The 23,136-nt window shown below is 42.5% G+C and overlaps 1 protein-coding gene across 3 annotated transcripts in view; it reads left to right on the top strand.

The window, feature by feature from the left end:
* Positions 1–23,136, top strand: part of GRM3 (glutamate metabotropic receptor 3) — a 114,930-nt gene that overhangs the window by 63,878 nt on the left and 27,916 nt on the right. For all 3 annotated transcript variants that reach the window (XM_064443737.1, XM_064443720.1, XM_064443728.1), the window contains 2 exons: positions 1,936–2,539; positions 15,177–16,032. In XM_064443737.1, the coding sequence (XP_064299807.1) occupies positions 2,042–2,539; positions 15,177–16,032 (1,354 nt within the window). In that variant the 5' untranslated portion in view covers positions 1,936–2,041. The remainder of the gene's footprint in view (positions 1–1,935; positions 2,540–15,176; positions 16,033–23,136) is intronic.

Raw genomic sequence — 23,136 nt, 5'->3', positions numbered from 1 at the left:
GAAGCATTGATCTGCCTGCGGGAAGAAAGGTTCTACAAAGGGATCTGGACAGGCTGGGTCGATGGGCTGAGGTCAACTGTATGAGGCTTAACAAGGCCAAATGCCAGGTCCTGCACTTGGGCCACAACAGACCCAGGCAACGCTACAGGCTTGTGGAAGAGTGGCTGGAGAGCTGCCTGGTGGAAAAGGACCTGGGTGTTTGTTGACAGCAGGCTGAACATGAGCCAGCAGTGTGCCCAGGTGGCCAAGAAGGCCAACAGCACCTGGGCTTGTATCACCAATAGTGTGGCCAGCAGGAGCAGGGCAGTGATGGTGCCCCTGTGCTCGGCACTGGTGAGGCCGCACCTTGAATACTGTGTTCAGTTTTGGGCCCCTCACGAGAAGAAGGACATTGAGTTGCTGGAGCATGTCCAGAGAAGGGCAATGAAGCTGGTGAAGGGTCTAGAGAGCAGGTCTTATGAGGAGCAGCTGAGGGAGCTGGGGTTATTTAGCCTGGAGAAGAGGAAGCTGAGGGGAGACCTTATCGCTCTCTACAACTACCTGAAAGGAGGCTGTAGTGAGGTGGATGTTGGTGTCTTCTCCCAAGTAACAAGTCATAGGATGAAAGGAAATGGCCTCAAGCTGCATCAGGGGAGGTTCAGACCAGATATTAGGAAACTTTACTTCACTGAAATAGTTGTTAGGGATTGGAACAGGCTGCCCAGGGAAGTGGTTGAGTCACCATCCCTGGAGGTATTTAAAAGATGATTGGATGTGGTGTTTAGGAACACGGTTTAGTGGTCAACTGGCAGTTTTAGATTTGTGGTTGGACTCGATGATCTTAAAGGTTTCTTCCAACCTATACGATCTGCGTCTGTGTCTATTTTATTTTTTTTACCTTAATTTGCTTGCAGGAAAACCTTTCATGCCTTAAGGAGGGATGGTTTTGTAATTAAGGCTTTTGATGGAGAGCCAGGTTCAATTTCCAGGTCTTCCACATAATAACTACCCTTAGTGGGTGACTCAGTAAAGTGCCTTCCAGAACTGTAGTGCTAATAAGTAAATGGACCACAGACTGCCCTCCGTTGGCAGTGCTGACCAGCATGAAATGGCTGAAACACTATGACCACAACTCTAGTCTCTGCTTGTCCATGAACCATGCCCAGGCACTATTTAGAAAAGCACTACTTGACCTGAGTCAAAACTGTCCCAGGGAGCAAGATAACAGTTACATGGTATGACGTGGACTTGATTGCTTTTCTCTTACAGACACAGCCTTCATTCCCACCTGGTAAAACAGGGCTTCTCCTGTATTTCAAATCTTTGTCACTGTCCAAGATAGAGGCAAAGCCCCAAGAGGTTTCTCCCATCCTCTCATTGCCTGCACCAGGTGAGCAGGCTAGTAAAGGAAGGCAGGGCAGGTGGACATCAGGACTTTGGATCTGAAGGCTAGATGCTGAGTTCAGCAAAAATTGACAGCGAGGAGATATCACTGTGACAGTGCTATAGCTGAAGGAATAGTAAGTAAAGTGCAATCAGAAAAAAAATATTAAGAGGAGGCTGGAAGCAGCTGGAGACACAGTGAGTGAGAATACATAAGACCCCAAGTCCAGAAGAGAGAGAGGATGGAATAAGAGAGGATGGTATGTCAAAAATATCAGAAGTAGTCTCTTTGACTGCAAAATGTAAAACATAGTTGAGCAGTGGTCAACATCAGATGTATCACCCCGTATGTCTGGTCTTTGTGCATAGCTGTCATAGTAGATGCTTAGCCTGTAATCAGTTATGAAGCAAATGGAATAAGATGTTCTATGAGAACACAAGACAAAGTTATTTCTTACCTTCTATGTTATCCAGCAATCCCTTAGAACTGCTCTTGAATATTTTATTGATAAAACTTTTGTAACAGCTCGCATGTCCTTTTACCTTTTCTAATTCCTTCCATCTCTTCTTCAGAGGTCCAGAGGAAAGACTTGTTGGCTTGTTCTTCACTGGCTTGTGGGACAGCACTTCAAATTTGGCAATGGATCAGAAGGACTGAAGAGCACTTTTGCTCCCACCAATGTTTCTTAGAGCTGCTAAAACAGGACCAATGAAGATGCTCACCAGACTCCAAGTCCTTGCGCTAGCTTTATTTTCCAAAGGAGTTTTCCTTTCCCTAAGTGACCACAGCTTTGTAAGGAAGGAAATTAAGATAGAAGGAGACCTGGTCTTAGGTGGCTTATTCCCAATCAATGAAAAAGGCACCGGGATAGAAGAATGTGGGAGAATCAATGAAGACCGAGGCATCCAACGCTTGGAGGCCATGTTGTTTGCCATTGATGAAATCAACAGAGACAACTACTTGCTGCCGGGAATTAAGCTTGGAGTTCACATCTTGGACACATGTTCCAGGGATACATATGCCTTAGAACAGTCTTTGGAGTTCGTCAGGGCATCTTTGACTAAAGTGGATGAAACAGAGTATATGTGCCCCGATGGCTCATATGCCATTCAAGAGAATTTACCATTACTCATTGCAGGAGTCATAGGTGGTTCCTATAGCAGCGTCTCCATACAGGTAAGTCACAGGAGTCCCATCAGGTGAGAATCATTCATCTGAAATTCCTGTGAGAGAATCACAGAATCACAGAATGGTAGAGGTTGAAAGGGACCTCTGGAGATCATCTCATCCAACCCCACTGCTTGAGCAGGCACACCCAGAGCAGGGGGCACAGGAACATGTCCAGGTATATCCAGAGAAGGAGACTCCACTTACCAGAACCACTGCTTACATACGTTTGTCAATAAAGCAAGTCTTAGCTTGATCACTTTACCGTAGGGGTCAATCAGGCGTATAATTGTTACTGAATTTATATTACTTGATTTACTCTTTAAAATACTTGCTGTAGTTTAAACCTCTGACAGCTGTCCACTTCCTCTAGCTATGGTGTGTTCTGAGGGCATCTGAAGTTTCCAAAAGTCTTAGTATTTATTTTGAACTTTGCATTTCATGAGACTTTTACAACTCTAAGTTCAGGTTTCTGCTTTCATATCACAATAATAAATGTTACCACCTATATTTCTGAATATACGATGCCTGCCATGATGTGTGTACCTAACATTGGTCATTTAAAAAATAGAGATTGAAATGAAAGAATAAATCCTTATCTTACTTCCAGGCTGAAATAAAGTAAAAACGGCATACTAGCCAGAAACTTAAATTACACCTGGCCAAATGATTGCAAGCTTTTAGTGTCTAATTATGCACACTAAAGCCAATAAAAATTATTCTGCTGATCTCAGTGAGCAAGGTCTCAAATACCCCATGCTAGCAGTACAGTTTCTAAATGGATTCTAAATGTGCTGTCTTTCCTGTTGTTTCCATATGTAGTTCATACTAACACAGTCTTTGCCAGGGAATGTCGCCTCACAGAGTGCAGTGTATGCACTGCCAGAAGTCCAGCACAGGAGACAGATGCCCTCAGTATATCTTGCCTCCTCCTTCTGGCACATTGTAGCTGCAGCTTTTGGTTGTGCAATATTGGTCCCAAATACGGTCTCAGCAGGGTGTTGGAGAGTTTTTAATGGCTTGCAAAGGTGTAAAGTTGCAGGTGGGTTAAATGCTCCATAGATCCTTCCAAGTACAGTTTTATTTCATGCTTGGTTTCAGTTGGAAGGGGCTAAACTAATGTTGATTCCTTTTGGTTGTGACTTCCCATTTTTTATAGATTAATGATAAAACTTTAAGTCCTCAGCATTTTCTTTCATTAAATGAACATGAAGACATATACGCCCTCTTTCTTAGCAGTAACTCTGTATTTCTCCTCTCCAGACCAGGAAGTCCTATGGCAGGACAGCCTCAGAAGTTTTAAAGTTCCCCACCACTTCCAGTGTGAAAAATCCACTAGCAAAAATGCCCCCTAGGTTCACTGAACCCACCAAATCTATATATTTCTCATTATTTTGGGTTAAATTAGATAAGGCAGTCCACATCACTCATAAGTGCCAGTGAGTGGTGTCTTAAGCCCAGATTCAGGTAGGTTAAGACCCTGCATCTAGTATTTCCTAATCGTCAGCTGTAGGTTTCCAAAGGCACCAAGCCTTGACAGTGCTAGACTACTGTGAGCAATATGATTTTCCAGACTGAGGACAAGCCCTAATTACTGCGTCAGTGTCAAAAGAGAATAATGTTCTTCTGTACTACAGGCTATTCCAGCAGTGACAGAAAGCTCACAGAGCTTTATTTACCTGTTTCATAAACAGGCCAAGAGTTCATCCAATGCTCATTTCAGTCAGAATTACTTTGGGGAACTGGCTCCTGCTCTTGTCAAGGCATTAAATCCCATAATCTTGGGAGCATGGCCAGTTTCCATCAGACACGCATGAGCACAGAACCTTTTCAACAAATTACATTTTATTCTTCTTTGTGTTTCAGTGTGTGGTTTGCCTGAGTATTCATAGTAGGGAGTGCATGGGCAAATGGTTACCCATACCACAGGAGAATAGTTTCTGCAGAGCAGGACCTCAGCCATCTCTCACACTAGGAGTGGCTTTGTCCCAGTGTGTGCCCCTGTTTGTGCAACAGGGACGTGTGCTTCACCAGTTACGTGTGTCTGATCACTTAGAGCACAAAGAACAAGTAAGTTCCAGGGCTGGAAAAGAGACATCGGAAGAGGAGAAATGATAGCTAAAAAACCTTGGGCAACACAAGCTGTGTGTTAAGAGAATCATTATTCATTGTCTTTTCCAATCAGACAAAGGGTACATCAAGTGAAAGCAGCCAATGTCAGGTTGTTGTGGATGCTAAAGACTAAATGAGTTCAAGAAGTGACCGGAAAAAATCAGGAAATTCTGTACAGATACCACCTTTGTCTCTTTGTCTCAACAATTCCCAGAGATGCAAGTATCTCAAGGCTCATAAAATATTTTGAAACATCATATGCTTGCCCTATCCCACTGGTGGAGAGGTGGCAGTAGTTTTGCTGTACCTTTGGTCTAGTCATTTGTGGTCAGTCTGTTTCTCAGTCCACCTTAAATTCAAGTGTGTCTAAAGGACATGAAGTAGCCTAAAAGGCACACCCATAAAAGTCATTACAGCTGAGGAAATGGTACAGATATTTCTTTCCTCCCTGAGGCAGGCATGCCATGCTCCTAAAATGACCTGGGGCCTTTTGCACAATATCTGCCAATTTTTCCCTTTGAAGCCAGTCTCTGGTGATCACTGTTTTAAGACTAAATCCATATCTGAGGCAGCACACTGGATGCAGTACACACTGAATAACGTAATATATACCAATTCTTCAAATTCCAAAAGCTTGGGTATGGAGCAGCTGTCACATGGAAATATAAAGTCCTCTTAAGAAACTTTCTCATTCAGTACATGTGAAAAATGGCAATATAGCTGTATGCATATACGTATGTTGCCCAATTTTCAAAACTTATGAGGGATGATGAAACAATAGTCATAAATATTACTCTGTACAGCTTCCCTATAGTTGTCAGTAGTTGTTCCAACATAAGATCTTTCTTAAACAGTTCTTCATTAAAATAAAGAAGTAAGTTCACAGATCATTCAGTGAATGTGTCATTGAGCATTTTCGAGCTAGAAAATTCATTTTATTACTTTCCCTTGACCTAGACTGGGTTGGCCTTCCTTCAGCCTCTCTTTTGTAGCTTTCCTCTAGATTTCAATCTGTCTAGAAAAGATGTGATTAAGCCATTCACTCCTTCTGCTCAACTTGTTAAGGTAGCCAGTCATGACTTCTGTTTCAAAAGAAAATCTCTGTCAAGAGTAATAGACATTGCAGATTCAAGCCTGAAGATGTAAGGACTTGAAAGCATTAAAGCTATGCATTCTGGGGCCGCACCAGAAGAAGAGACTACCAAATTTCAGAGACAGTCACCTGTACAGAGTAACCTCCAGTAGCAACTGGAATCACACCACCACTGAACGTCAAACCACTTCAGCAGGCGCATGTGCAAGGCTGAGCATCCCCATTCCCTGTGCTTTCAAACAGCACTCAGGGTGCTGGGAGCTTCCAGGTGTAGCCCTGCCAAACATTTGTCTTTTGCCTGAGAGCTGTAAACATCATAAAGTCCCCAGCACAGTTTCTTAGCCTTAAAATAAACCATGCTGAGCTCTTCAGACAAGAAATTATTTCTGGCTTTTGGGGGTTTTGGGGTTTTTTTTAGCTCCTATGAACTTGCCGTTGTACTTCAATACCTTTTCTTCTCCTTTCACCCCCCGTCCTCAGACTTTTGTCTGGACAGCTGTCTGCCAAATCACTTCATGATGCTCCTGCTGTCAGATTTCTGCTTCTTTCATTATCCTTCCACCAAGGAAAAAGGAATTTGCTGGTAAATCAGCAACGAACACCTTCCCCACTGAGTCATTATGCACGATAGGCACTTTTTGCAGAGACTAAAAACAACAAGAGAATGCAGAATGCTTAATTATTTTCTGGTCGGACTAGGCTATTATCATTAATGATGATCTGGATAATTAGTTTTTAGATGTTGTGTTTAAATTAGCAGTGAGCCCAATCTGCACAGCACTTGATCCTTCAAAACCCAAGCCAGAATTCACAGTCAATGGAACAGAACATGTGAAAAAAGATGTTTTTGTGAAATAAAATTCTGACCTGAGCTGAATCTAGGATCAGAGGGTGAGTTCTCCAAAGTTTGGAGGACTTTATTTTGGATTCATGGCTTTTCATTTGAGCCAGATTATCCACTCTTTCCTAGTTTACAACAGAAATTTCAAACATATTTTCCTTGGAGATGTTCAATGACATTGTAAAAAGGATGAGAAAAAAAGCATTATTCATTTTCACAGAGGATCACCTGCATAGCTAATCCAAATGCTCTGTTTCAAGTACTCTGGTCATCTTTGTCAGGATTATGCATGTGTAAGCAGGAATACAACTATTCAAGTGCTGGATTAGTTCTTCCCTGTTTCTGGAAACTGAATCCATCTTCTGAAAATTAAGATTGGGGTCTGTTCCCTACAGTCAACTCTCTTAGAAACATTAAAACATTCCCTTAGGTGGGCTGGGCTTTGCATTTCCATATCTACTACATTCATGTTGATATAAGGCGTTAACCCTGTGTAAAGTTTCCTTTATGCTACCAACCTGCAAGACCTCCAGAGCACAGTCATGAAAGTTATTCCCAAGTTAAAGTTTCATCCAGAAAAGAAGGCAGAATAGAAACCAGTACCCAGCTGTCTTCTCTTGAATTCCTTGCTGTGTCTCAAGCAAACTATAGCAAAACCACTAGAGAAGGTTTAAAGGTACATAACTGCTATCACAAAAGCTAAGGTCCCTCTCCTAACTGAGTGAGGATCTGGCATGAAATTCAGAATATGCACTCATTTACTGGCAGTCTTTTCCTGGCTGTTGTTTCTCCTTAGCCACGCAAGGGCTTATGGAATCTGAAAGATAATCACCTCCATATCCTTCCTCCAACGATAAATCATCTTCCAACAAATGAGTCTTAACAATAGCATGTGCCTTCCATAACCCCAGTATAGTGCAAAATACTTAGAAGAACTACATGCAAAAAAAAGCCCCATAACATATGGGGGCCTGTCCCCCCTGCATGGACCTAATGGGGATACAGGCAAGAGAAACGTGCAGGGGACACCAGGGACCACAGACCACCTATGCCATTTGTGCTATGCTTGAAGAGGAGCTTTGCATTCAACTGTGCAGTGACAGCCTTTGGTGATTTTGTGCTTGTAAAACTAAACTAAATCCTTATTAAGAGATCTGTTCCATGAGATGGGCCACCTACTACTAACATTTAAGCTACACTTGCACTTGCTGACTTCCTGGTGCCTCCTTTAAACTCTTTCCCTCTTTTACCTCTGTTATTTCTCTCCTTCTGCTACCTCTCAGCCAGATCCTGTTTGTTCCTCTCTTTCTTTCTATGCCACATTCAGAAACTGAACAGTCACTAGGTTAAGATTTTCAAATTGTCTAGTGCCCAGACAGCACTGGACAAGTCTTTCCTAGAGATTTCAAAGAAATGTGAGTACCTCCCTCTGGCTAGCTTCTTTGAAAATCGCAAGGTAACTGATTCCTTTGCAGTTTTTTTTAATTTGAGATCTTTTGTTTATTCAGTGTGTTTTCTCCTTTCGCCAAAGGGAAACTATATGATTTTACAGGGATGGGTAAGGAACCCATGAGATGACAGGTAAGGATCAAGGAAGGAGCCCTACCATGTTACAAGTGTGAAAGGACATAACTACAGGAGAAGGCGGCCAAAAATAGGAACTAGTAAGGGTTCATCTTGACATCACCCACACTCATTCTGTCCCTTCTGACTAGGACTTATGCATCAGTTAATGAGTCTCAAATAACCATATTTATCAATGATGACCCTTTTAACTCCAGAAACCATTTCATGCTTTTAGAACCATCAACCCCAGTTTCAGTCCCTTTTCTCATCATGTGTAAATGTGACATGAGTTACTCACGGTCAGGTTTACCAAGTCTCAGAGAAGAGCTGTACTCTTCGTGCAAAGCAAGGTCTTCTGCACAGATCTCTTCTCAGTGTGCCAGCTTTGTTCTTATCTTACTTCAACAGTTAATGCTGTATGGAGGCAAGTGCATATGCGACAGCTCACTGTTCTATCCCCTGCAGGAAAAAGGAAAAAGAAATTTCCAAATAATTCTTCTTTCAGAGTACAATATTTCTCTGCATGTCCTTCTTGGTTTATGTTTTATTACATAGGACAGACATATAAAAAGAAACTCCTGGGTCCTCTGCAGAAATCCTAGACTTTATTCTGACAGTATTCCCTACATCTGATATTCATTTCGTAGATGCAATTATTTCACTGTTCAAACACTGCTTCTCCGGATGTGACAGCTATTGAGTCCGCTGTAAATGTTTAGCTATGTTTTTCCAGCTTCATTGCCAAAATTTTCAGGAAAAAAGCAAGGCTGAAAACACTGTTGTCTTCTCCCATGATCCTGCTAACAAAAAGTGCCAGACATTTTTATTTGATGGCAATTAATTGTTTTTTCCTGACTTACCTTTTGGAAGGAATTTTGTTAAGGAACAACACTCACTAACTAGTAAACAAACCTCTTAATACGAAAGAGAGACAAAGATGATGGGAACCACTGCTTCAGTCCTCCAATGTGTCAGAAGATTACACGGGAGTACAAGCCAGGTTGGGACTCCTAAATAACTTCACTGCTTCTGGCTTAGCTCCTTGCAACTGACCTTTAACGACTAAAAGGACTGGGATGTTGGCATTGCTGATGCATTCCTGGGGTCAGACCGTGAAGTCCAGCTGAATGCAAATGGATAATTTCTGTTGCAGGTAGTGACATAACCCCCATGTAGACACTGTCTTCCATAGTGCTTATTACAATATCCTAGGCATAACACCCACAGTTTTAAAATGGACTATGGAGAGAAGACATTTCAGGCCAATAAAGGTATTTCAGGTCTGGAGACAGTAAGGAACTTAAGCTCCTAATCTCCCTTTGAAAACAAATCAGAGTTTAGAGTGAAGTTTTTTCTTGTATTTAGGCTGAGTGGCGGCATTTGTATGACTGAGATCTCCCCCTCTCGAATACTCCCAAAGCATGTGAGTATGTCAGAAATGCCCAAGCTGAGTCACACTGGGTCACACTGTCCCCAAGGTGAGAGCCATGCCTTTGAGCCTAATGAATCCCAAGAGGACAGGGAAAATTATGGTGGAGCCCACCTCTTCAGTATTGTTCATATTCATTGCCACAATTGCAATCTGGCAGCACTGTAGGCTCACAGCGTGCTGGGCAGTATCTACAGAAACATAGTCAGTAGATAGATGGAAATTATTATTTCAATTTATTCTATTTATTTCTATTTACTCTGTTTTCATTGGCGGACATCTGGAATAATATGTACATCTTTGGGTCCCCTCATAAAAGAAATATTTAATAAATACAGAGATGATTGAGGGGAGGAGAGTCTGGAGAACATACCCTTCAAGAAGAGATGGGTGGAACTGGGTGTGTTTAGCCTGAAGAAGAGGTTTGGTGGGAACCTAACATCAGCTTTTTACTATGTACGGGTTGGTTCTCAAGACAACAAAGCAAGTGTCTTTACCGAGATGCATGGCAACAGGATGGAAGAAAATAATTATAAATTGAAAGAAGTGAGGTTCTAACTTGACATGAAATGTACGAGCCAGGTGCTGGGAGCATTGGGAGGGTGTACAGGCCAGCATAAGTAGTTGACTAGAGACAGGTACCTCATTTATTCTTCACATTAGGTTTATGTCCACCACTTAGTCACACACCCACACTCCAGCCTGTTCACAACGTTTCTTTCCTGCCCTTCTAAAATTACATTTTCTGCCAAAATTTGATTAAAACATTTTCAGATTTAAGAAAAAAGAAAAAGTAAAATAACCAATTTTTAAAAAAAAATAATTGGAGCAAATGCTTTAACTGCAGTTTGACCCGCAGCTGCCCGAATAATAACAAAAAGCCACACTGTAGATTACCATCATTTAGGAACTAGACACAGGATACATTGGCAGCAGCACACATTTCTTCCAAGTAAAAGCTCAGCTCCTGTGCTATAGCGATGATCTAGACATTAGAAAATCCTTGGGCTTTCCCATGGTCTTGCTGTGGGAATCTGGACAAGCAACTTATCCTCATGAACAGAAAGACTTTTTCACGTGACCGAAGGCAGCAACTGAATTCTCGTTAGGACAGATTGCAGCTCAGAGAGACAGGGATTTCTCCAGTTTCTCACTAGAGACAAACCTCCTTTACCTCAATCCCAATCTCTTCAGCCGCCTAATTTACTGTCTGCTCAAAACAGCCACAGGAGCTCTTGTCTGTCTCAAAGGAGCTGTGTGAAATTAGATTCATTAAACCATGTTAACTGCCATGAGATTCTCGCATGGTAAAATTTTACAAGTGTAGAAAGTACTGACATCTAACAAAGGCCCTCCTCTGTCCAACAAATGTGTGATGTGCACTTGTGTATTGTGTTGAAGAAACCTTACCTCTTCTAACACTTTTGAGATTTTTCTTTTTTTCCAGAGTGTTTCCTGTGCTCCCCAACCCTGTACACATTCAAACAGCCCGGGTAACAACACCTGGATTGTTAAGGAGAAGGGAAATTATAACCAAAACCATCCATATAAATCCTGCTCCCAGAAGAATGATGGGATTTGATAGATCCATATATGGGTCTCCGAGATATATAGGTGTTACCTACCTGACCCCATCTATCTTCAGGATTCTTGAATGGCCATAAATATAGAATCATAGAATCATAGAATGGTTTGGATTGGAAGGGACCTTTAAAGCTCATCTAGTCCAACCCCCCTGCAGTGAGCAGGGACATCTTCAACTAGATCAGGTTGCTCAGAGCCCCAACCAGCCCGATCTTGAGTGTTTCCAGGGATGGAGCATCGACCACCTCTCTGGGCGACCTGTGCCAGTGTTTAACCACTCTCATTGTAAAGAAGTTCTTCCTTATATTATATACTCAGAAACCAGATTCACTTATTTCATAACTGTACCTAATTGGGCTTTCCCATGTACTAAGCTCCTTGCAGGTGGCTATTATGAGGTAATTTTCAGTGTTACAAGCTAGACTGGCAATTTCTCACACGTATTTGTACTGTCCCTAATGCACAGAGAAGTAGAAGCAACAGATGTGGCTTCAACGTCATGAGATGGACATCAGCCTCCTTTGGCACTGCCTTGTCCACTCCATTTGCAGGAGTTGCTGGTGCAGTCTGTCCCTATGGAGGGACATGGCTCTCACTGGACTTTCTGCCATGCTCACATTGGGCAGCTCCTTATGAATCACTCGCAGTGCTAACAGCTGGGTGAGAGCCAGGTTTGCTTGGGAAGTGGACGCTGTAGCACAGGACAAGGGCTACACTAATAAACTCAGCAGTGTGAGGGCAGATAAAGCTTTCCCATCTCACTGGAAGCTGACTATATCGACACGCTTTGTTCACAGTAAGCTGTGCAAAGTGGTTGTTTTAGATTGCAGATACTGAACATCCAGCATTATTTTCAAAGGTGTTAAGCATCTGCAAAACCCACTGGTTTTGACAGAAAAAAACCCCAACAGGCTACTACTGCTACTTAAGTGCCAACATATGGATTTCAGGCTCTAATTGCACACACCATGGCTTGATTAAATTGCTGCCTGGAGCTTTGCCAAAATAGATTATTTAACTTAGCAAAAGCTGGGTCTACACTGCAATTTTGAAGTCCTAGCACACATCCCAAGGCAGCAGGGAGCTCCGGTGTAGGTATGCCTCAGGTGATTCAATCTCAGTTCACACAACTCTGGTTCACATTGCACTGTCCTCTACCACACAGAGACACTGTAGAGTAGGCATAAGCTTAGATATCAGCTCTTCTCCAGGACCTGTTACCTATGCCATTTTCTTGTTGCTCTTTTAGTCAGGATCTGATGTTCAGAATCAGATGTTCAGATCAGCGTGGAAATGGCTGGGAAAGGGGACCATTCTGAAACTGACTGCATCAGCTAAGTGCCTGAGTCCTGAGCTTTTTTGAAAACTTAGTCCCTAAAATCAAGATGTTACAACATTCCAGAAAATCCCAACTTCAGAGTTTCCAGAAGAGTGTCCTGAGCTGAATTAATAACAGATACAACTTCACTGAGCTCCATGATCAGTCACAGTCTTTAGGGACAATCGGGTCTGATGATTAATCAGACTTTTTTTTATTATTATTTTTGGTCTATGAAAAACCTACCGTGTGGACAGCATTGCAGTGAGCAGCATTGCAGAAAGCAGCACTGCCACAGGAAAGCTTTCTTCTCCCCATGGAATTGCAGGCAGTTTGCAGGGACCCTGGATGTATAGTGACCTCCAAGGCTCAGGGCCCCCTTGTAAAATCGGGGTGTAGTTCTGTTTCCCTGCATATGGATACTTTTGCTGCTTAGACTAAAAGGGGGAAAAAAACCCCACAAACAAACAATAGAAAAGCTGCTATATTTGTTCAGAATATCTTTCTTTGAGATGAAGGCTTGACTGCACATAGAATAGCGCTGCTTTATCTAGAAAATGGACTTCTTTTTTAGCCATTTTGGGGAGGAAAATGCAGAATGATATGTGTGCATATCTTTATTATGGTTTAGCTCAAATAAAATAATTCCTGCTAGAATAAACTGGGACAAGAATAGCAATTCCAGCCCACACAGTTCTGCAACAAATGTTCCAGAATAGCTACACTGAGGACATTCTTATTACCAAATCAAAGTGCTCTTTTTGAGCAAGGATATGTGAACCAAACCATGTGGATACGTGGGCATCTAATCAAAAGTTACAAAGCCACAGAGGCTTAACAATACTCAGAGAAACCATTGCACCTTAGTGACAAAACAAGCCTCTCAGCCCACCCCGTTGCTTTAAAGCTGTTTTTTTAAACGACCGCAATGGAAATTAATTCCCACATTTCCAGTACAAGGCAATTTAATGCATGTTACCACCTATCAGGGTGGTTAAGGACACATCAGCTGTTTCCTGGGGAACAGTAATTTGTTCAGCCACACCACTCTCTGGCCACGTGCCTACACAGATAGGCAAACCACAGGGCATTAGCCAAAGCTCCTTGTCAGGACACTCTTTCCAAGCAGTGTAGAAGAGGCTTTATTTTGGTTTAAACTAAAATAAACCACCATGAGTGGTTTACTTTATGAGGACACACTTCATCTCCCTAGATAGAGGCACCCAGAAACCTGAGATGCCAGGGCATCCTGCTTCCTCTTCCCTGGTGCCGCAGAAGGACAGGAGGACAAGGGTCCCCTTAAGTTCCTTGTTTCAGATAACTGAGAGGGCTGTGAAAGGCACCGTGCGTGCATGGTTAGGCAGCAGAGTCTGGCCCAGACAAGAGATTACACCAGTTTACAGTGGGACATGAGCCACAGCAAAACACCAGTCCAGTGTTTGTATTAAAGAAAAGACAGAATCTAAATGTATAAAATCCCAAGAGATACGGGTAGCTGAAAAGTAATAAAATTCTTTTGGTTTTTTTCTTGCCAGACTGTCTATTTTGCTAATGACGTCTGAGCCTCTAAAATTTGTTTTGTTCCACATTTTTTTGAAAACAGTCCTTTGCCTTTGGATTCTCACAGACGTAGTCTGTGGTCAAAGAAACATTGGGGGAAAATATGAAAAATTAATTGATTGGGCAATTTTTAATGAGTTTCCCTTAGGAATCCCAAGTACATTACTGCTTTTCAGATGGTTTTGTCAGGCTGTATTCCAAGATCAGCTTTAAAATTAATTTACTGGACACAACTTCCATGCACCAAGAGCAGAATGCCAAAGTCTCCCCTTTGTCATTTAAGAAGCAATCACAAGAAAAAAAAATGCCATAACCTTTCTTTATTTATTTCCAGATATTATCAGATGCTACACTTCTATGAGAGTAAGAGTAGGTTTGGGAATATTTAAGCAAGGGACACAGCAACACATGAAAAAACACAACAAAAAACAGGACTTTGGACAACATAAATAGCACAAAAATGGCAATTAGAGATTATTCGAAGTTTTTATTATTTATGAAAAGCTGTAGGTCAACATTTCATTGTACAGCACTTGAGGAGTACTAACACACAACAAATATGATATCTCAGGACTGCAGTCAGAACAGCTCTGAAAAGAGTTTAAAAGAGTAAAAAGTAGGAGAGGTGGGGACTCAGAGCTTGAATAAGTGGGATCAGAAAGCTCTGTGAAAGGCCTTTACATGTACATCTATGATGTTTGTATAAAAGATAAATTTATGTCTCGTTAGTGCATTTGGTTATCAAATACAATGAGTCTTGGGGAAGATGAATCACACTATGACACCAAAGGCGTGCAGATCCGCAGACCTTAGTCAGGAGCACAGGCTGAGGCTGAAGTATATTGCCCATTTCTGTCACATTCTCTGTTGGCTTAAACAGACTCAGATGGACAGAAATAAAAGGTCCATTTGAGTCCTGGTAGGACCCTGGGAACCAACTTGCAGCAGAGCAGCTATTCTGCATATGCACAGTGCACTGCTCTCGTCAGAGTATGTTATCAACATCCTCTGTCAACACCCTTAGTCTGTGATTGTCAGAACCCCTCTTATTAAAAAACTCTGTTTATGCCTTTCCCTAGATTTTTCTGTTCAGTTTTATGAATACCAGCCTTTAAAAATCTGTGTTCTCCCCCTTCTCTCTAGGTGGCAAATTTGCTCAGACTCTTCCAGATCCCCCAGATAAGCTATGCCTCCACCAGTGCCAAGCTGAGCGACAAATCACGCTATGACTACTTTGCGCGGACAGTGCCCCCTGACTTCTACCAAGCGAAAGCCATGGCTGAAATCTTACGGTACTTCAACTGGACTTATGTGTCAACGGTTGCTTCAGAAGGAGACTACGGGGAGACAGGGATAGAAGCCTTCGAGCAGGAAGCTCGCCTCCGCAACATCTGCATCGCCACCTCCGAGAAAGTGGGGCGGTCCAACATCAGGAAGTCCTACGATGGAGTGATCAGAGAGCTGCTCCAGAAGCCGAACGCCAGAGTGGTGGTGCTCTTCATGAGAGGCGACGACTCTCGGGAGCTCATTGCAGCTGCCAACCGCTTCAACGTTTCCTTTACCTGGATTGCCAGCGATGGGTGGGGAGCACAAGAGAGTATTGTCAAGGGCAATGAGCATATAGCTTCTGGGGCAATAACCTTGGAACTTGCTTCCCATCCAGTTAAAGAGTTTGACCGGTATTTCCAAAGCCTCAGCCCTTATAATAACAGACGCAACCCCTGGTTCAAGGACTTCTGGGAGCAAAAATTCCAGTGCACTCTTCAGAACCGAAAACCACATAAAAAGGCTTGTGACAAGCACTTCACCATCAACAGTTCCAACTATGAGCAAGAATCCAAGATCATGTTTGTTGTCAATGCTGTGTATGCGATGGCCCATGCCTTGCATAAAATGCAGCGGACTCTGTGCCCAAACACCACCAAACTCTGTGATGCTATGAAGCATCTGGACGGCAGGAAGCTGTACAAAGATTATCTCCTGAAAGTAAACTTTACAGGTAACAACTTCTTTTTTGGTACATACAGAATGTCACTCTAATTAATGAAAAGTTCATTGGTCATAGTAAGAGCCAAATGAATTTCCAGTAGCACCTCTTACCAAAGTTCAGACCAGGGCGTTATCCAGGCAAGGCCACTTCTGTCACAGGAAGGGAGAAAGAAGAGGGACAGGAAGCATGGTAAGAACCCTAAAAAAATCAAGTTTGATGTTCCTACTGTTTCCAGAAGAAGGTGGAGGTGGCAACAGCTGCTCTTGGAAATGTTACCTACTTCCACACACCAACTTCCATTTCATTCACAGCCAGTTTGGCTTCAGCTGGTCATGTCTGGAAGCCAATGGTCATTTCACCACCTGCTACACTAGGCAATAGCCTACTACGCCTATGCCAAGACTTGGCCTTCTCTTCCTCTTTTTTTTAATGACCTCACATAATAGCTGGACCCCTGTCAATGGCTAATGTCCTTGCAAAAGTAAAGCAATAATTCCTGCCGTAGAACCAGATCAGTATAAAATATTTAAATATGTGACATAGTGCCATTATCGATGCTATAGATCTTTAGGCTTGATGACAAAGTATAGAAAGCTAGATTAAATATGTGCAGGAGGCTTGTGGACACAGAGTCAATGATCTGGCAATGATATAAGCAAACTTCATGGGGACTGGCTGCGCAGTACATGACATTGCTGGTTTTGCCATCACATATGGCTGAGCCTAGGTTTGTTATTAATATTACACCATAGCAAAGCTAAGTAGATCTACAGGGGAAACAAGCGTAGAGAGCATCATGTCTTTTTGTTGTTATATGTCTAAATTTCTTCTGAAGCATCTAGGTTGAGCTTTTATTTCTATGTATTATTAAACTGATATTCTCAGCTGAGTGATTTGATAGTAAGGAAACACCAGGCTGTGCTCTGTATGAGAACTAGCTCTAAGAGGAACTGAAGGATAAATACATGTATGATACAACATGCTCAGTCCCAAGAGACCCTCAGTAACGGTACAACATTAATAACACTGGAAACTATGTGGAACTCAGATTGGAGCTCGAACATTTCCCTCCTTCAGAGGTCTTCTCAGCTCTTGATTCAGACCATTTCTAGACACTACTGACTACATCCCTAGAGCTTTTCTTGCTCCCAGTGGGGTATGACTGTGTAACTAAGTATGCCACTTTCTTGGGTACATGTAGACATACCTCCCAGTGCATGCTGAAGAGCGCCATACGACTCCTGGTCTCCCAGCATCCTGCTAGCTGACTGCTTTAGAGCACATCAGGGTTTCCTGCAGCCCACACACCTGGATTTCTTTACCATGCAAATCAAGGAGGTGCAGGTCTTGTCCTACACCTTAACTCATCCCCCAGAAGGTGATTCAGGAGGACCCAGGAGCTTGGCCATGTTCTGGTAATATAGATTCAGTCATTAAAAAAATTAATGCTCTTGGCAAGAACAGTTGTAAGGTGAGATGCTTCAAAACCTTCATCTGAGTGGTGCATGCAATGCAGCTGAAGCAACATGCCTGGCCTGAGCAACACGATGCTTATGCACATCATGTCATTTGGTCTCCTTCTAAAGACTGCTGCATCAGTAGGGATAGTCACATACCATAACATATGCAGATGCATAGGCAATGTATATATATTATAAGTCACGCTGTAACTGCATTTGATTTATTTACTAATTTCATGTGTTACAGACAACAGCACAAGACAGAATGAATCAACTGTTTAGGCTTTAAACCTATAGAAAGTAAGAACCATCATTTCTCCTACCCCTCCACACAGTACTGCAAAGAAACTATCTTCTTGTTTGCCTACACTTACCCTTAGAGATACCTGGATGTCTTGAAATTGTTGAAACCAAAAGGTTTTAGGAGCACAGCACTTCCCAGAGCTGAGTCCTGGCTGACTGATCACATGGGATGGCAGAGGTGTGTGATGTGCTTCTGCCCCTGCCAAGCAGACACTTTAGGACAGAAACAGCCTACCCAAATGAGTAGGCAGTTCAGTAATTTATGTCTGAATTATTTTGCAATTTGTTCTGACACTCCAGGTATTTTTATGGGCTTAAATGCTGTTGTGGTTTAGCCCCAGTCAGCAACCAAGCACCACACAGCTGCTTGCTCACTCCCCCCACCCCAGTGGGATGGCGGAGAGAATCAGAAGAGTAAAAGTGAGGAAACTTGTGGGTTGAGATAAAAACACTTAATAGATAAAGCAAAAGCTGTGTACACACACAAACAAGGAATTCATTCACTGTTTCCCATGGGCAGGCGGGTGTTCAGCCATCTCCAGGAAAGCAAGGCTCCATCACACATAATGGTTACTTGGGAAGACAAATGCCATCACTCCAAATGTCCCCCCTTTCATTCTTTTTCCCCCAGATTTAAATACTGTGCATGACATCATGTGGTGTGGGACGTCCCTTGGGCCAGCTGGGGTCAGCTGTCCCAGCCGTGTCCCCTCCCAGCTCCTTGTGCACCCGGCAGAGCATGGGCATCTGAAAAGCCCTTGACTAGTGTAAGCACTGCTTAGCAACAACTAAACCATCTCCGCATTATCAACACTGTTTCCAGCACAAATCCAAACCATAGACCCATAATAGCTACTGTGAAGAAAATTAACTCTATCCCAGACGAAACCAGGACAAATGCATATACTCTTAATAGCGTCCAGCTTTAGACTGTCACTAAACGATCTTGGTTCCAGTCCATGATTCCTAATCTTTTTTGTATCATGCAGAGATCTTTTAAGAACCCAAGCATTCTTCCACTCAGCATTTATCGATAAAGTCAAAATAACCATGGTTTTCTTTGACCAGAACTCCAGGAAACTTTTTCATTTTGATATACCTAGAAAAAAATAATTTTCATTTTGACTGAAATATCTTTTATACTTTTTATGAATTGGAAGTTGAAGCTGTTCAAGATAAAAAAAGTCAAAACCTGTCATTTTGCAATTTTGAAAATAGAAGGCTTTTTTTGCAATCAGATTATTTTATTTTAAAATCAACATGGAAATCTTTGAAACTCTGAAGAGCTTTAGTTTCAGCTAATTTTCATTTCTAATTTAAAACATTAAAAAGCCTGTTGAGTTCTTATACAACAGCTTTTTTTCTGTATATATTGTTTCTAGCCTACAGCATGATTTGCTCGTCTCCTGTTTCTTTGTTTTCAGTTCTTCCATTATAATGTGAATCCATGTTTTAATGTCAGTGATTTTTGAAAGCAGATAAGTCATTTTTATGTAGTGAGAGAATCACAAAATCTCCCATGTCTTCTTCCTGTCAGAGGGTGTGAAATTTTAATACATACAAGTCTTGCCATTGATTTCCAGGGGACCAAGAATTCACCTTTGCTCTTTTCTAGTTGAAGAAAGTCTCTGGGTGTGTTGTTAATACAATTTCAGGACCCTGCAACATTGTACATTTGGTCAGTGATATCATATTTCCAGCTCCAAATCTGAGACCATATCCCCAGTGCAGAGAGGATGGCATGGAAGCTATCAGCCCATCACATACACTGCAACCAAGTCAGATTGGGAATTTTCTTACTTCTTTAGCTTAGATAGTGAACCACACCCACCAAAAGGAATCAGGCAAGAAATAGAACAACAGTGACGACCATGTTTGCACACACACAGAAGCTGTTTAAGCAACACCTCCCCTGCTGAAAGACAGAGGTACAGATAGATGAGCCCTGCATGCATAAACCTGCAGCTTGCCATGAAGAAAACCCCACAAATGGCCCTGAATGTATTCTCCCAGCTTCCAGGAACAGGTGATGGTGCATTTCAAACACACCAGTCTGAGTAAATGACAGGGTGCATTTATGACTGGTGTGGGACTGTACAATTTTAGATATTTACCCTATTCACTAGAATTAGTTTTGAATTAGTTAGTCTCTGATTACAGTTAGCGGAGGATTCAGCACCTACAAGCTGTGGTTCAGCCACATGAGACAGCCCACCTGATTTGCCCTTACATCTCTTGCTATTGACTACAGATGGAGCATAGAGCAACTGAGATTTTCACTCACCATTTAGCTGAAAGCCTGAAGTGAGACTCAGGCACAGCAATAATGGGATCTCTAAGGAAATACTGAGGGACCAGCTAACAGCAGCTCTGGAGTAGAGGACTGGTCAGGATTTGTGCACTCTCATGCTGCCACTGCTCCTGACATGCTGTGTGACAGGTATTTCATTAATATCTCTGGGGTCCTACTTATTTCCCCTTTTTCACTAAATTGAAATAACTCCATAGAACCAGAGTGTGGCACGAAGGGTGAGATTTCATTCCCTATTGTCTGTGAAATACACTGAGGACATAATTTTCTTGCACCTCAGTAAGATGTATATGACCAATGTTGTGATACCCTGAATCTTTTCAGTAAGGGAGAAGAGAGATGCCTATGCCTGATTCCCACTTACAGGAATCTGAGAATGCAAAGCCCAGCCCCCAGATAAACACCCTCGCTCCATCTCAGTGCTTGTTTGGTCTTTCAAAGAGATATAGGCTGGTTCATCTTCTTGATCTTCTCATGCTCTGCATTCCTTCCTGAGGGCACAAGTGCAGCATTTGATGTTCTGAATTGTGATGCTCTTCAGCTGATAAAGAGATGCTGGTTCAAGAGGCTGTTGGCTTGTATTGCTGGAATAACAAAGAAGTGCTGAACAAAAAGCAAAGGACTCCATGGAAGAGAGCACAAAGTAAACTCAGCTTCTCACCCACACCCAGCCACTGCTTGGTGGAGGGCAGCATGTGGAGAAGACTCTCAGGAGGGCTGTGAATTGGAGATGAGCTCCAACACAAGGCAGAGCTCCATATATCCAGAAGCCTCCCTCCCTCTGAGGGATAGAGGGGCCAGTGCAGCAACCAGCACTGCTAATGGTTTTAGCTCCTTAAAGCTGCCACAATGACACAGAAAACAGTGTTATCATTGTCCACAGCTGCTATTGCAAACCTCACATTTGACATGTGCCAGGACAGTAAAAGTTAGGATGGGCAGTGTGAAAGGGGTGTCCATCATTTGGAATGAAGTGGCAGGGTCCGGCACAGCTGTGCCCCACATCTTGCTACCTGGTGTAGCTGTTTCTCCGGGGCTTGGGCTCCAGGTTGACCAGGGGTGAGGAAGGGCAGCAATGACATTCAAGGACAAGTGTTAGCTCCATCTGGCCCAGGGTTGTTGAGCTGGCTGTTCAGGGTGACAGCCTTGTCACCCAAGGGTGTGGGGCTGGGCTCCAGCTTTTCCCACTGCTCAGTTAGCAGGGCTGATGGTATTGCAGGACCAACTCCACTGTGAGCCTGGCGTGAAAGCATATGGGCAGAGGGAGGTTGGGTTTAGGGGTATATGCTGCTTCCCGAATCTCCACAGGAAATGGTAGGAGGAATTTGGCTAAAGTAGCTATTCTGGAAAACAGACCATTAAAATTTTTAGGCAACACTTATGTTAATAGTCTTTTCCTACCCCTTTCTTCCACACAGCTACAAGAACCACTGTCACGTCCCTCCCTGTACTATGTTCAGAAATCCAGCTCTTCGACAGCAAATCGTGTATAACCAAACCTAGCTTATACTGGGCAAAATCCTCTCCTGTGGCTAGCCAGAATGACTGCTCAAAAAGAGAAAAGGGTTGTAAGTCATGTTTGATTTGTCCCCTTTCATCCACTGGACTTTAATTCATAACTTTTATTCTTATGTTTCTGTGCAGTTTATTTTCTTAATTTTCTCTGCCCCAGTCAACACTCAAATAATATGAAGTGAAAACACAAACTCGCCTTCTCATTTACTCTTAAACACTGGTGACTTCCACGGTGGGAACATACTTCCATGGACCATTTCCATCGCAAATGTTCTACCCAAGTAGAAAAGAGCCTAAAAATCACCGCCTGCAACAGGTAGATATCACCTCACTTCTGAGCACAGCAGCATTGCATGGTCCCTGCTCTGGGATTTAGCCACAAATATTTCCTGTCAAAAGTCCACTTCAAAGCTCAGTGTCCTTCCAGGCTTGCATGGAGCACAGACCAACAAATTATGCATCTGCTATCACAAGCAGATTACGGATGCAGAAACTTCAAAGACCAGGTATAAATTTACAGCAGGGGGTACCTGTCAGTAGGTGTGCAGGCTAAAGCTACAGCTCATATCGCAGGTTCTGCAGCAGATGGCCCTGCTACGCCATCATCTCACCCTTCAGATCCCTTTGGCCTCCAGCACTCAGTCAGCTGTAAGGTCTTCCTGGCCTTCCTTGTGATGCTTGTTTGTAAAATAAACCAGAGCACTGCTTTCAGCTGAAGCTAAAACTTTCATGGCAGAAGTCATCTAATACCTTGTTAATCATAAAAGTTTTTAAAGTGTAATTCATTATGGATTTGTGACCAATAAAACCAAGGAAAATGTAGAGTTAATTCCCCAAGATATTAATTAAAAATATACATTAAAAAGATGTCTAGGATTTATAGGAACAATTACTGCCTTTTTCCCGGGACCACAAATGTGTCATAGCATTTAAAACCTTGAAAGCAGCTAAGGAACAGTCTCTGAAAGCACACTTGAGACTTGCTATTTCAGAGCAGAGGAACAGTTGAACCTGTACAGTATTTTCCCCCATTCCTCTCTATATCAGAGTTACAATGGTATATATACACAGAGAGCTGTAGTGAGATTTTGACAGGTTGGTTTTCCTGATGACCCCCTCTACATTTTTCCTTCCTCCAGCTGCCTCTTTGCAGACCTAGCTGCTGATGGCATCTGCAGTTTCTTTCCTTTGGACAAATTTACCCCTCCAAGAGGTTCCTGGGCAGAAATCTCTGCTTAACTTTTCCTGAAGACTTTTATATATGTATATATTCATACATCTATGTACTTTGTTTATATACATGCATATTTTCATACATATCTATTTAATTGCATATAATATAGATTCATAATATATAGAATCATAAAGTTAAAGAGAAAATCAGGTTGTAAGGGCCCTTAGGAGGTCACTAGTCCAACCTCCTGCTGAAAGCAGGTTCAGCTCCACAGTCAGACCAATTTGCTCAGAGCTTTATAGACGTAAACTGGCTGAAATTAAAATAGTGTGGAACCTTTTCATCCCCTA

Source organism: Phalacrocorax carbo, chromosome 1, assembly GCF_963921805.1.
Source record: "Phalacrocorax carbo chromosome 1, bPhaCar2.1, whole genome shotgun sequence".
Classification (NCBI taxonomy): domain Eukaryota; kingdom Metazoa; phylum Chordata; class Aves; order Suliformes; family Phalacrocoracidae; genus Phalacrocorax; species Phalacrocorax carbo.
Note: the sequence above shows the minus strand (reverse complement) of the source record. Positions and strands in the feature narration are given on the sequence as shown.